The sequence below is a fragment of the Myotis nattereri genome, assembly GCF_964212035.1.
Source record: "Myotis nattereri genome assembly, chromosome: 14".
NCBI lineage: Eukaryota > Metazoa > Chordata > Mammalia > Chiroptera > Vespertilionidae > Myotis > Myotis nattereri.
This window is the reverse complement of record NC_138089.1, coordinates 19,995,944-20,010,528: the sequence shown is the minus strand read 5'-3', so window position 1 is coordinate 20,010,528 and position 14,585 is coordinate 19,995,944. Positions and strand designations below refer to the sequence as shown.

At 49.1% G+C, this 14,585-nt stretch overlaps 1 protein-coding gene across 2 annotated transcripts in view; it reads left to right on the top strand.

Annotated features, from left to right (window-relative positions):
- CACNA2D3 (calcium voltage-gated channel auxiliary subunit alpha2delta 3) overlaps window positions 1–14,585 on the top strand; it is a gene marked incomplete at its 5' end in the record, with an annotated part of 806,336 nt that overhangs the window by 612,331 nt on the left and 179,420 nt on the right. For both annotated transcript variants that reach the window (XM_081105975.1, XM_081105974.1), the window contains 3 exons: window positions 5,933–6,016; window positions 13,943–14,014; window positions 14,273–14,334. In XM_081105975.1, coding sequence (XP_080962101.1) covers window positions 5,933–6,016; window positions 13,943–14,014; window positions 14,273–14,334 — 218 coding nt within the window. The remainder of the gene's footprint in view (window positions 1–5,932; window positions 6,017–13,942; window positions 14,015–14,272; window positions 14,335–14,585) is intronic.

Genomic DNA, 14,585 nt, shown 5'->3' with positions numbered 1-14,585 from the left:
GACAAGTGCACACCAGCCCAGAGGGGCCCAGACAAGTGCACACCAGCCCAGAGGAGCCCAGACAAGTGCACACCAGCCCAGAGGAGCCCAGACAAGTGCACACCAGCCCAGAGGAGCCCAGACGAGTGCACACCAGCCCAGAGGAGCCCAGACGAGTGCACACCAGCCCAGAGGAGCCCAGACAAGTGCACACTAGCCCAGAGGAGCCCAGACAAGTGCACACCAGCCCAGAGGAGCCCAGACAGTGCACACCAGCCCTAGGGGAGCCCAGACAGTGCACACCAGCCCAGAGGAGCCCAGACAGTGCACACCAGCCCTAGGGGAGCCCAGACAGTGCACACCAGCCCAGAGGAGCCCAGACAAGTGCACACCAGCCCAGAGGAGCCCAGACAAGTGCACACCAGCCCAGAGGAGCCCAGACAGTGCACACCAGCCCTAGGGGAGCCCAGACAAGTGCACACTAGCCCAGAGGAGCCCAGACAAGTGCACACCAGCCCAGAGGAGCCCAGACAAGTGCACACCAGCCCAGAGGAGCCCAGACAGTGCACACCAGCCCTAGGGGAGCCCAGACAAGTGCACACTAGCCCAGAGGAGCCCAGACAAGTGCACACCAGCCCAGAGGAGCCCAGACAAGTGCACACCAGCCCAGAGGAGCCCAGACAAGTGCACACTAGCCCAAAGAGTACACAGCCTGTAGATGAAAACCTGATGGGAGTGGGAGACTGATGCTGGGCCCTGGTTTTTAACTGCTCTCCTAACTGGCCTGATTCACTGGTGGTGAATCAAGATGTGCTACTCGAGGGCGGGAGGTTATCCTTTTCTGACAGCTTCTCCATGCCTTCCCAAAGCTCACCTGGGCCTGGCTCAGTGCCTGATAAATATTCAGTGTCCAACAGTACTTTGGGGTGTGTGGGTGAACAAATGAGCAAGTGAGGGCATGAAGGGTTGAAGGAGTGAAGGAATGAAGTGGCCATCAGCCCCCACTCTCTTCATGGAGGAGAGAGGCCGTGCCTTCTTTCCTTCTCTGAAGTGGCTGCTATGCCTCTGAGATGAGAGGAGGCCAGGACCTCGGGCGATGTGGCCAAGGTGTTCACCAGCTGAGGACCGTGGCTGCCCTGGAGGAGAAACATCTGCCCAGACAATGGCTGGCTCCCAGCCCGCGGCCATACCCTTTCTGCAGATGGCATTAGCTTTGGGCAACGCTTCTTCCTCTCCAGTTGTGGGCCTCCCACCCCATCTCCTTCCTTCCTGTTGGCAGCGCGGAGCAGCACGTCCCGTGTATCAATTATTAACACACACATTATTTGTCTCACAGAGGCTGCATGGATGTGTGTGGCTGATTTCCTCTGGCCCTTCCCAAAAGAACACAGAAAAGCCAAAGGCATTTTGGGGTTTTTTAAAACCAACATGAACATGGCCACCACTGTAGCCCATCCCATTACGCATCCAACGTGGGTCTGCAGGTAACACAGGCGCTCCTATCCAGATCGTCACCACTGCAGGAACGCCTGGCCCTTCGCACGCCCCCAGATGGTTCCAGCTTCCTCCTCAGATGGGTGCCCCTCTGGTCCCATCCTCCTAGGCCACAGGCTGGCTTGTGTGTTCACCACATCTGGCCTTTATTTAAAACTCCACCTCAAAGCATTTCATAGCACAGAATATCTTTCCTTATTAAATTCTCCCTCACATATTTTTTTCATAAAACAGGCACCAAAAACTACAAACCTACCTGTGGCTCTCAAAGTATCTGTTTATAAACCTTTGGAAACCGTTTGCAATTCGTTAATCACATTTTCAAAGGAAGTTACAGATTACAGATACACTAACAAATGCCATATACAGTGCCTCGGCCCCAGTAACAAGATCCTCACGCAGGGAAGAGGGAGAGGGGCTGGTGGACCTGGGGTTTGTCCCAGGCCCAGTCCCATGGGAGAGGGGAGAGATGGCCTGGGAGATTTGAGAATTTGGTTCTTTTTCTGTCTCTCTCTGTCTGTGGCCACACACATATGTCCTCTCAAGGGGAAAATAGGTACAGAGGATCAGCCCATTTCAACATGTAATTTGTCTCGATTAGCATTAATGTAATCGACGGGTTCCCTATAGGAACACCAAATCACATGTTCCTAAATAATCATTAAAGTACCAAAGTTTGTGAACAGTTCACTTAAAGTGTACTTTTAAAGTAGTTCATTTTAGAAGAAGAAAATAAACACTCTATACAAGTCAGAACCCTGTTGACTACCTATGCTTGAAATTCAAGCCAGCTTTTACAAATTTTTAAAAAGGGAAAGAGGGTCATGTGGAGAGAATGTATTGGTACATGAAACATCTGAAAGAATACGGATTTCAGGCACAGCTTGATTCAGGTGTGCATATCTGGTTTCAGGACTTGCTTCATATCTATTTTCTGCTTTCTCTGCCCCGACATCATTCTCAGGAAGTAGTGGCCGCAGTGGCCAGGAGGAGCTCAAATTCACATCCTCGCACCTTAATGATGCTGGTGGATGGAGAGCCTCTTTCTCTGGGCAAATCCAGGAAAGCATCCCAGATAGAGTCTCAGTTGGGTTGGCCTGAGTTATGTCCCCGTCTCTGAACCAATCTCCGTGTCCTGGAGGGATCTGGGTCTTCCTCCCATGCTCAGGTCACTTGTCTACCCCTGAACTAAGGAGGTCTTACCTCCACTGGAACTACATTTATTGAGAGTAGGGTCAAGGGGTTCCCTATAGGAAAAAATGAAAGATGACCATGTAAGTGGGGGGCGGAGGGGATGGATGGTGACAATCTGTAGCACAGGAGTCTTCCTAAAGAAGGTCTAGTCTCTGGCCATTTAATATCTTTATTAATGGGGGAAATGACAAAGGTCACTCTCAGGTCATTATGCTAGTGCTTACTCGTCATTCCCAACCTGTTTCATATATGCATCCGACCATTGGCTTTTTTCCTTTTCTCACCCAAATGAATCACCTGGTTACATCACTGTATTCTAAAGGAGCTCACCCATTCCTAAAGACGCACATGGAAAGTGGTTCAGACCTGTTACACATGCCGGGTTAAGGACACATTGCAGAGGGCCATTCCTACAATGGAGTTCTGGAGGGAAGATCCCAGCTCGGTCTGTTTCTCAGTGAAATTCAACTACGGAGACTTGCTGGACTAGGGTGGCTCATTGATCCATATTCTGGGAAGTCTTACTTCCCCTGACTCTCTAATCTCTTCAAGTTTCATGAATACCAGGAATATAATGTACTGCATTTCTTGAGTGGTTATTTAAACAATGAAGAAACGACATGTTAGGAATGGTCAGAAACCCAGGGTTCTCTGCAGTTGCACTTGTGCCAGGTGCCATCTAAAAGGACTTGGGTTCTTTAGCACAAGTACCCATTTTTCTACCGGGAGTGTTTGAGTCACAACTTGGTGTTGAGTATACAACTCTTGGTGTATAAGATACACACCAGGTGAAGACATGTGTGTGTGCTTGTCTGACATTATCCTCTTCAACAAATCTCTCCAACCTGTCTATGGTTTGCAAAACAGTGACCTGCAAAATTATTGCATGGGTCCCCTTCATTTCATGGAAGTGAAATATTAGCCAGTTGCATACAGTGAGCCTATGTCTTGACCAGGAGGGCCAGGGCTCTCAGGAATCATGCTAGCTACATATTAAGGGTTTATTTTGTGCCTGGGAATGCGTTCCCCACTTCACATATAGCATCTGTTTAATCCTCCCAACCTCCCTTGGCTGTGGACGTGCTCCTATGTTTCCCTTTGGCAACTGAGAAAAAGGCTTGGAGCAGGTGGGCACCTTGCTCAGTCACATGCCTGATAAGGGGCAGGACCACTGCTCTCCCCTCTTCTAACAAAGACAGGTGGGTACTTTTTCTAAGGCTGAGGGAGCATTTGGTGCTCTGGACCTTGGGATTTTTTAAAGTTTCTTGGTCAGGAGGTGTGGTAGGTGGGGGTGTCCTCCTCCTACTGGCTATATGATCTTATCTATCTTGTTATTTGATGTGTTATTTAACGTGTTAGAGCCCATTTTCCTATATGCGTGATGGGCAAGGAATTGACCTCCCAGAGGCAGAAGGTGATAAACTGCCAGCAAGTCCTTGGGAAAGAATGTCCAATAAATAGAGGTTGAATAAATGAATAAAGGGGCACTTTGAAGCAACCAAAGGAAGTACTTCCACCAAAAAGACAGTTCAGACTTAGCATTAGGCTCCCCAAGAAATTGTGACAGTTCCCCTTTAACAGTCAGAATCTGGGCTGCGTGAACTTCTGGAGTGCCTGCTGACTCTGTGATGGCTCTTACTAAAATGGGACTTGGGCCATGAGCACAGGTAACAATGGTCCAAGAATGTCTGAATCACACCTCCTCACTTAGACTCTAGCGACAGCTCCCTGCCCTCGTCCTGTTCCTCCCACTCAGCTGGCCTGGCTTTCCCGAGCACAGAGCTGCCCTGCATACACGGACTTTCCATGACAGGATCCAACCGAGAGTCTGCTATCATTTACAGCGCCTTCTGAGGGAAGCACTTCCCCTCCTCTTCATCTGGAGCGGGTCTGATGTCATAGCACTCACCGTGAATGCTGTTCGTCGGAAACCTGGGGGCAGGGAGGGAAGGCCGGTGAGCAGGGCTCATCAGGGCCCTGCCCCTTGGAGGCAAGGTGGCCTTCCCGGATGTTGGGGGTGGGCAGTCTCCACAGATGTCTCAGGGTTCCAGAAATTCAGCCAAAATGAAGAAGGCAAGAGGCTAGGGGACCACCTCACCCTGCTTGGCCGCACAGGGGCTCTCCGTCCGGTCTCTCTCCCTCAGACGTCACTAGGGCCAGGTTGGACCTGTCTGGTTCCACCTGTGGACAGGGATTTTCTCCATCACGTCTGATGTGCCCTCAGCACCAGTCTCCATAGTAGCCAATGTTCAAAGTGGTAACTTGTGGTTTCAGAGTCTTAGAATCTTATCAATTAAATCCAAAGATGGACAATTTAGAGAGAAAAGCAAACAAGAAAAGGCTGTACATACATACATTTTCCCCATCTGACGTTAGCCATATCTTACTGTACAGGGGTCCCTTCTCCTCAGCCTGCAGTAGAGGGCAGACTTTCCCACATTATAAGCGCCCACCAGCCAACATTGAAGACCAGAGACAGCAGTGTCCAGACCAGGAACATCCGGTTGATAAAAGGGTTGGCTTGCAGGGTGACTAATGCCAGTGATTTAGGGGGGAAATCCTGAAACCACATGCCCAGTTATGAATGCACTCGCCCACTTTTCCAGAGAAATGCCCCAATGGCCTTTAGATCTGGCAGCGATTCCCAGCACCCACATCCAGCCCGGGGAGGCAGCATGCTGAGCTCAGGACTGCCGGGGCCACTGGGGTGGCAGGTAGAAGTTTCTGTGTGTCTGCACACGTTACTAGGATGTTGAACCCTCCTGCGGAGACTGGTGCTTTTGTAGCCTAACCAAGTGTGTAGAGTACATTGAGATAAGAGGTAGAGTGGAGAAGCATAAAACATAGAAGGACGCCACTAGGTATTTGATACCATATGTAAAACGCCCTTTTCTGTGTTTTAAATGGGCGGTTTTAGAGCCTTGTTGTGGAGGAAAAGGCTCTTCCCCATCTCACATACAAGCCCTCTGAGGAGGGGAAACTCTGATTTGCATCTGGTGATTTAGAGCCCTGAGGTTCAGTAGGTAAGTTCATATCAAGCAAAGAGTTGGCTGGTATATTCTCCCAGCTCAGAGCCAATGTTCGTAGACGTCTGGCCTCAACTTTCCTGCCTTTCAAACCTCTAGGACTGGTACCCGGCTAGGCCTCTCATTGACGCCCCTCCATTCATGGTCCCCATCCTCAGAACAGGACTCAGGAGGATAAAGGTTGCCCTGCTGGTCGTCTCATGGAAGTGTTTTCTCTTTCTGTCTCGTCCCCTTGCTAGTACGAAGAAGGGAAAAAGCGAAGGAAACCTAACTACAGTAGCGTGGACCTCTCCGAGGTCGAGTGGGAAGACAGAGATGATGTGGTAAGTGATTTGTTTCCAAGCCTGGTGAGGAGGGAGCTCCACTGTACCCACTTCTGTACCTGGAGGCTGCCCCAGGAGCCAGCAAGAGGCCTACCAGAGGGACACCTGGCCACCCGAGGGAGCAGAGACAATGGGCCCTTGTACTGAGTTTGGAGTTTATAACTCTGCTGCTGGTCAGACTGGTGCCGACAGGCCAGCCACCAGCCTGCTTTGCACAGTCTGCAAAACCACCCCCTGGTGGGCTCTGGTCCCTTCTGCATGAATCCATACGCCTCTTCAGTGCACTTGGTGGGACCATCCCTGTCAGGGAGCCTGGGTGGGGGGCTCTGCCCTGGGCAAAGTCAGGGTCAGAGCTCACCTGTCAGGATTTCATGTTTCTGCTTGGTGGGCCACCCCCTTTCCTAGGCAGGAACAGCCTTTCCTCCTTCACAGGCCATTACAAAAGCCACATACCCATTTCCCACACAGATTCAGGCGCTGGTACTGCATCCAGAACTTCCCCAGGCCCACAGCTTAGCCCCGTCAGCCTTCGTGATACGTCATCATTAAGTCAGACTTGTTAGACATGGCTGCCTTTGTGTAAATGCTGGCGGATGGTGCTTATTTAAATCATAACTATCCAGGTATTTCTGTCCACAGTCTTGCCCTTCACCTTCTCCCCGTTGTCTCCTATTGCCTCTGCCAAGGCCATGTTCTTCTGCCCGCATCCTCCCTGACTTGTCGGGGTCCTCTCTTAAGTGTCACTATTGGGTCGGCATTGTTCCCATCCCTCACTCTGTCCTGCTCTTCAGAGGGCTGTTGGCAGAGCCATTGAAGTCCCCAGGCTGGGTTCTCATGCTTCCAGAAATGTGGCCGGCCTGACAGTTCCCTCGCTGTAGCTTTCTTCTCCCGTCCTCACTCCCCAGACATCTCATCCAGCATAAATTGCGATATTCTTTCTTGCTTACAAAGTGCCAAGACCATTTCTGTTTCATAATGTAACCTATTTCCTTCTACATCTGTACTAGAAGTATTAGAAGTCTTTTTAAACTTCTACTAGAAGTCTTTTTAAACCCAGGTTCAGACAAAATGATTTTGCTATTTGATAAGAAGCGACTTCCTCATCTGCACTCTTTGGCACACACACAGGGGGTCAGTGGGCTGGTAGAGTTTTACATTTTCCCATTCTTACACATTGTCATCAGGGTTCATGTCAGGTTCTTTGGATTGCGCTGCACCTAATGTATATGTCGTTTCTTTTCAACCTGCTCATCCCAAGAGTCAGACTAGCCCAGCCGTGAGGAGAGCAGCTCAGGGATGAGGCTGCCTGGGTTCAGATCTGCTGCTTGCTGGCTGCTGGCCCTGGTCAGCAATGATCCTGTCTGCACCTCAATTTTGTTTCTTGTTCTTTAGTTTTGTACCATTAAATGAGTCTAATGATAATAGTAACTACCTCATAGAGCTGTTTTGAATATTAAATGTGTTGGTATGTTGAACAATTTAAATGAAAGTACCCATGTGTCGGCACGGGGAGCGCTATGAGTGGCACCATCATCGGTCCTCAGGAGACCTTCTCATCAGCCCGTGTCCTGTGGGCTTACAGTTGCTATACTGTCTCAAGAATCTCCAAAGGGTGCCTCCCATTGTCTCCTTTCTCTTCCATCTTCACTTTACCTGTTGTTTATTGTGCCTTCACTGGATCTTTAGGTTTTCTCTCCCAGAAGGCATGAGCTTGTCAACATGCTTCCCATCCCTTCCTCATTCCCGCTTTCATGAATGTGGAGGGTGGACTTAATGATGCTGGTTCTCACTCCAGAGCCCCATGTCCAGGAAGGATCCCTCAGCTGGTCGCTAGTCACCGCTCGGCTGACACTCACTTCTCCTGGGCCTGTGACTGGAGGACACTGATTACATACATGGCTCACTGTCGGTCGGCATCACCTGTGCCTCAGTTAGTCTTTAGTGAGGTGATATCTCCTTTTACTAAGAATGGTTTGGAATATGCCCGTATTTCCTTGCCTCATCTTCCTTTCTCACGGGAGCTGCCGAGTGTCAGGTTCCCATCCCTGTGTGTGTCCTTCACCTTCATCTGACTCACAGCTGGGTCTGGGTGTCCACCTGAAGAGTTCCTGCATCCCCAGCAAGTCCAATGCTCTTGCTCTGCACAGATGGGTCTTTGGTTGTCTCTTTGCTTTGGGTCTCCTGTCTTGTCTTGTCATCTTGGGAGACCAGTACATTTGAAATGTTTCTTCACTATCAACATGCTCAAGTGGAAACGTCCAAGTCGTCATTTCTCTCCCAGGAAATTGCACTCCACTGATTGGAGAATTCTGGAATCTGCAACAAGAATCTTTGTGAAATCTACACAAGGTCCCATATGCCCATGTGCCTACCATTGGTGTTTGCATGAAGTAGCAAACGGCAGGCTTTAGGTTAAGATCTGGGAAAGACCAGGAAATCAGAAGTCATTTAGGAAGAAGCAGCGCTAGGCTGCCTGGCTACAGAGAACTTCTTGGAAGAGGCACCCTCCTTCTCTGGGCAACTAGGCTTTCGTTGAATGTAGTGACCATGTTTATAACACAGATCCTATGTACTTCTGAAAAAGGTGTGAGGTCACAGATACTACTATTATTATTATTATTATTATTATTCTTTATTGTTCACATATACTATTAAAACACATGCAAAAAAAAAAGACTGGATAAAATTTTAAAAAATTTTAAGATCAGAAATCATTTACAGGAAAATGAGTGAGACTTCTGGCTCCAGGGTGAGCCAGGCACCATGTCAACAATATGATGAGTAGGACAGCTCTGGTGGGCACGGTGAGCCAGGAAGTGAGCCTGACACATGTAGAGCCCAGACTGAATCCTGGTGCTAATCACCTCCTAGACGGAAGAGGTACCTTTAAGTTCCCAGAAATGGTTGAAGGAATTGAGGGTGACTTTTATCTTATTCTTATTATCTGTTAGTCATTCCCAGAATTTCCACCACAAGCAGGATTATTTCTATAAACAGAAGGAAGCTGATATCAGTAGGAGCTCCACACATTGAATTCTCCCTACAGGCCAGTACTGTTCTAAGTGCTGTCTGTAGACCAACTTGTTTATTCCCCATAACAATCCTGAGATATTGATGTGATTGCTGTCCTCATTTTACAGCTAAAGAAACTGAGGCAAGGAATTGCTGTAATGGTCCAAGAGCAGAGTGTGGATTCCACGCCAGGCATCTGGCCCCAATGCTCTTGACCATGTTGGTATGACTTAGAAGGAGCCCTTGAATCCAAGAGTCCATGGAGACACCCTGTATCAGTGCCTTATATGCATCATCCTCCCCTAAGTGGTACAAAAAAGACAGGGTGTGCCTGGCACATAGCTGCTGAACAAATGCTGCAATGGTGGTGTGAGTACGGCCCCATCTTGTTCTGCCTTGAGTCCAGCTGAAATCCCTTGTGTTGCAGTGTAAGCCTTATTTCTCCCCCCCAACCCCCCGGCAACTCACTTCTTCTTACCTGGGAGGATGCTGATGGAAAGATTCCCCTGAGTCTTCCTTTCCAAAGCCCTAGCGACCTCTTCTCCTGCAACGTGTTTCTGAGACCTTTGGCTGTTTAGTTTGTTCTTTACACCTATCGCTGTACCTCTTCAGCTCATGGTTGAGCCTTGGGCCCCCAAACCAGCACAGCATGCCTGAGAGCCCAGGCTGAAGCAGGGAGAGAGAGAGGATTTTGTTGTACAAGTACTCTGTGTCTGAGTCTGTTTTCACCTTCCGGGTGAAGGCTGGCTCAGGAATAACAGACCTGTTTCTCCACTGTCCTCCCTTCCCCTTGAACCTGTTGGCTTGGCCAGGGTCACACCCATTGGGGCCAGAAGCGTTTGCCTCCTGTGCATCAGCAAAGGTGAGGCTCCTGATCTGATGTGGATGATGAACCTCCAATTAGGAAAATGAGTACTCTTTCTATAATTACACACAAAACCTAAGGTGATCAGGGACTCTCTGGGGGAAGCTGCAGGCTCACAGTGGAACTGGAAGTATGGCCACCAGTCATCGTTAGTCACGTGGGTGCTTTGAGTGGTCAGCTAAGTTGCCTCGGCTTCAGGGTGCAGGTGAAAGTCAGACCCTCTGGGGCTCCGGAAGCACTTCTGATGTCTGATCCGGCTAAGGCAGGGCCAGGGAAGGGGGTGCTTCCTGGAGACCCAGGACCCTGATCCAGTTGCCAGATTCTTGTTTTCAGCCTGCAGAGGTCTGTCCTGTATCTTAGGAACCACGCTGGGGTGAGAGCTGCTGTAATGCTCACTGTATGAGCACAGTAGCAAATGCTGGCTCTCTGATAGGGAAACATAAAGGTATGTCATTGATATTTTAATTTGCCTTTCTTTGACTGTTTGTCAAGTTGAACACCTGCACATGTGACTTTTTAAAATATATTTTTACTGATTTCAGAGAGGAAGGGAAAGGAAGAGAGAGATAGAACATCAATGGTGAGAGAGAATCATTGATTGGGTGCCTCCTGCACACCCCCAATTGAGGATTGAGCCTGCTACCCAAGCCTGTGCCCTGACCTCCTGGTGGGGCTGCACAGATGACTTTTGACGGCTACATAACATTCTGACATGAGCACACCCCAACTCCTTTGGAGACGTCCCTTGCCAGGCCATGTTCATTGCTTCAGTTGCTCCTGTGGTAATCCACGTGGTGGTGGGGTCGAGGGAAATCAGACACTCTGGGCAGCATCGCTGACCACGCCCTTCCTGCTGGGTGGGAACTGATAGCATTGTCACTCCCCTCCTCTTTCGCCTCCTCTCTGGGTACCACCTCGAAACCCAGACCCTGTGGCTGGTGGTAGCCCTGACTTACCATAGCGCTCAGGCGAGCTGTCCCCTTCTCCAGCCTCACTCTCCTAGGATGGAAAACTGACATTTCTGTGCTCCAGCCCCACAGGGCTGCTCCGTCACTGGACAGCCTATTGAAAAAGCACCAACCCCTTTCCGTCCTCTGGCAGTGAGGATGGAAAACCAGCTTCCCGCCAGCCCCAGGCCGTAGGGCCTCAGCCGGTGGGAGAGCCTGCTGGGACATCAGACCTCAAACTACTGCCTGGTCAATGTGTAAAACATTTCCTTTGATTTAAAAAAGAAAAAAATGGCCAGAAATAGCAGTAAAATATTTTTTTTCTATTAATACTACACAACTTTCATATTAATGCTTTAAATTTGTCCAAATGCTTTCTCTCCTGATTTGAAAAGCAGAACAACGTGGGTTCGGGGCAGAGAGCCTGTGTGGCCGTGGGTGAGTGTCGTAAAGCCATGCCTCAGTCCCCCCCCCCGCCCCCCCCCACCCGGAAAGCAGGGATAATAATGATCCCATAAGATGATTCTGAGACTCTTAAAACCTGTGCCTGGCACATAGTAAGCGCTCAGTGTCTGTCATATCACCCAAGCCTCCTAAGCCTGCTACACGATTTACACAGCACCTGGCAGGACCCCGGGGGTCTGGAAGTCCTCACTCATGAACACTTCCGGCGGGATGAAGGAAGCTGAGAAAACTGAGCCACAGCGAGGTCACGGGACAGTGGTGTAGTCATGGTGAAGCCTGGCACGTGAGCCGTGACATCCTGCGTTACTTCCCTTCCCCGTGGCGGGCTCTTTTCAGTCGGTGCCAACCTGGAGGTGGCCACGAGCAGCAGCTCTCAAGCTGAGGAATGAGGGGATAGTCACCACACTCATTCGGTGGTTCCTGAGCAGCAGGGAAAGGCAATGGGGGATCTGTAAGACCAGGAGACACCAGGCTGCATCAGAGAAGCTGTAGTTCTCACGCGGCTCACCATCAAGAAAGTCCAAAACACTGGTGTACAGCACGGGCATCAGTGCCAAGCACACTAGAGTTTAAATCCTGATTCATGACGCTGTTGAGAGGGGTCTGACAGTAAGGAAAGTGAGGGGGGTGATGAGGAAGATGGAGGGCAGCCAACGTTGACCGAGTGCCAAGGGGGCACCAGGCGCTCTTGTCAATATTAGCTCCTCTGATCCTCCCTAAACCTCTGTGAGATGGGTGCTGTCATTAATTCCATTTTGCAGAAAGGAAACTGAGGCTCAGAGCGGATCATTGATGGGTCTAGGCCAGTGATGGCGAACCTGTGACACGCGTGTCAGAGGTGACACGCGAACTCATTTTTTTTTTTGGTTGATTTGTCTTTGTTAAATGGCATTTAAATATATAAAATAAATATAAAAAGTATAAGTCTTTGTTTTACTATGGTTGCAAATATCAAAAAATTTCTATATGTGACACGGCACCAGAGTTAAGTTAGGGTTTTTCAAAATGCTGACACGCCGAGCTCAAAAGGTTCGCCATCACTGGTCTAGGATCACAAAGCCGGTTCCAGGGTTCATCCCTTCACTACAGTGCTATCCTGCCCCACAGGCTGGTGTTCAGTAAGTGTAACCTACTTTCATTCGTATTGAAGAAAGGGGGAAGACCAGACTAATCATCTAAGCATTTGCCTCGAGAAAGCTGAGAAAGCACCCATGACCCTAGCCCAGGATCCTCCCAGGCCCCCGCTGACTGCTTTGTGCTACGGGGAGGTGGGGTGGGGAGGCACGGAGGGTGGGGAGGCTTACCTAATCTCTGTCTTGCCTGGGGAATGTGAGAGGGGAAGGTCCCAAATGGCTTTAGGCAGGCACCAGAAAGAGGAAAAATGAAAACCATGTTAAAGATAAATGGAGCCGTTCTTAAAAGTTAGAAAGTAGACTTAATTAGGACCAGCTCTCCCTATCCAAAACCACAAAAGTTAAAATGGGAAAATATTTCCAGAAATGCCCATTATGTGTTGTTCAAAAATATCTAGAGTAAAAAAAATATATGTTTTATTTTATGCATGCCTCCAGATAAAAATTATGCTTTTACCCTGTCTCACAGAAGAGGGGAATGCAAACCCAGATCTAGACACCCCGAATCAGATCGAGGTTGCCTGCAAGTGTTGCAGTTTTCTATCACCTAGATCTTACTCAAGCTCCTCAAAGAAAAGAGGGGCAAGGGTGAAAAAAGCAAAACAGAAAGAAAGCCCAGCACAGGGCTGGGAAGGAGCCTTTCCTGACAGGCTGTGGCATGTCAGCATCTGCTCCTGTTCCATTAAATGGCCTTCCCTGTCGTCTCCCATTGGTACCCATGACGGCACATCTTTCATCACTGTGTCTGCTGTCCTTCTCTGAACTCACGGAAGGGCCACACGTAATTAGGAGAGGTCAGCCAGGGGTGGGGGAGGGAGCCAGGCGCCCTGCTCCGAGGGGACCTCCAGAAATCAGATAGAAGGTTGCCCTGTTCCCTGCCCATCAGTGTCAGCGAAGCCATTAATTGGCCCTGATTTCTCCAAGAACATTTGGTGATGATTCATGCTATGAAAAGCTAATCCCTGGCTTCCAAATGGTTGGCCGTGTGTGTGTGTGTGTGTGTGTGTGTGTGTGTGTGTTTGAAACTACTGTGTAGGAAAACGCCTTTAACGCACATTTTGAAAAGTTATTTCTCCATGACAAACCAGTGCCCTTTTTGGGAATATAACGTATCCCAAGAGACATTCTTGCTCCTTGAGTGTGTTGGGGGTTTGTCCTTGGACTTGTCAACATTGCATAGGCTTTTCTGTCGGTATTGCCTGAGGTTTACCCCAGCACCCCAAATTGAAGTTTAGAGTCATTTATTTATTTATTGTAGTTAGCCTCTCTCCCCTTGTCCAACAGCCATTGGGTGTTGATTCTGCAGGAGCCCCGTTTCCGAGGTCTGAGTGCCACATGCAGACTCACCATGGAAGCAGCCAGGATGCAGCAGAAAGCAGCCCAGATCCGTCTCACCTCTGCTTTGCACAGGCCTCCATTGTGCCACTGAGCCGGAGGGTGCAAGGTGCCCCTGTGGCTTGGTAACCCAGGGGAGAACTAACACTATTTTCTTTTATCATTTTAGTTACGAAATGCCATGGTGAATCAAAAGACAGGGAAGTTTTCCATGGAGGTGAAGAAGACAGTGGACAAAGGGGTACATTTTTCTCAAACATTCTTGCCACTTAATTTAAAACAAACCACTGTGAAAAATTAGCTTTTGAAAGCTCTATCTGGAATAAATATCTTTCGCTGAGATCATTTTTCTCTTGTCTTTACTTATCTCAAACAAGATTCATGTAGTACTGTTAACCTGATCATAGTGTGTCCATTTATTTTTATTTATTTCTGAAAACGTCACCTAGCAGACTAACCATGTTTTCTTTTCTCTACGACCTTTTTTTTTTCAATCTAGAAACGGGTTTTGGTGATGACAAATGACTACTATTATACAGACATCAAGGGTACTCCTTTCAGGTAGAGCTGACCATAATACATGGACATTCCATCAGACCCATCAGTTGTGTTTGTACAAAACCTGCTGACACTCTCAGAGCTCATCATCTGAAGATAACCAGGCACCCTGCCCAAAGGCTGGAGCGAGTGAGGAAGGGCCTGTGCCCAGGCTGCTTTGGTTTTTGGTTTCCAGGAGGGGGAAGATGGTTCAGGCTCATGCAGGGCAACTCACTCAAGTGTCCTGGCTTTTGCATCTCATTATCCAGCAAATA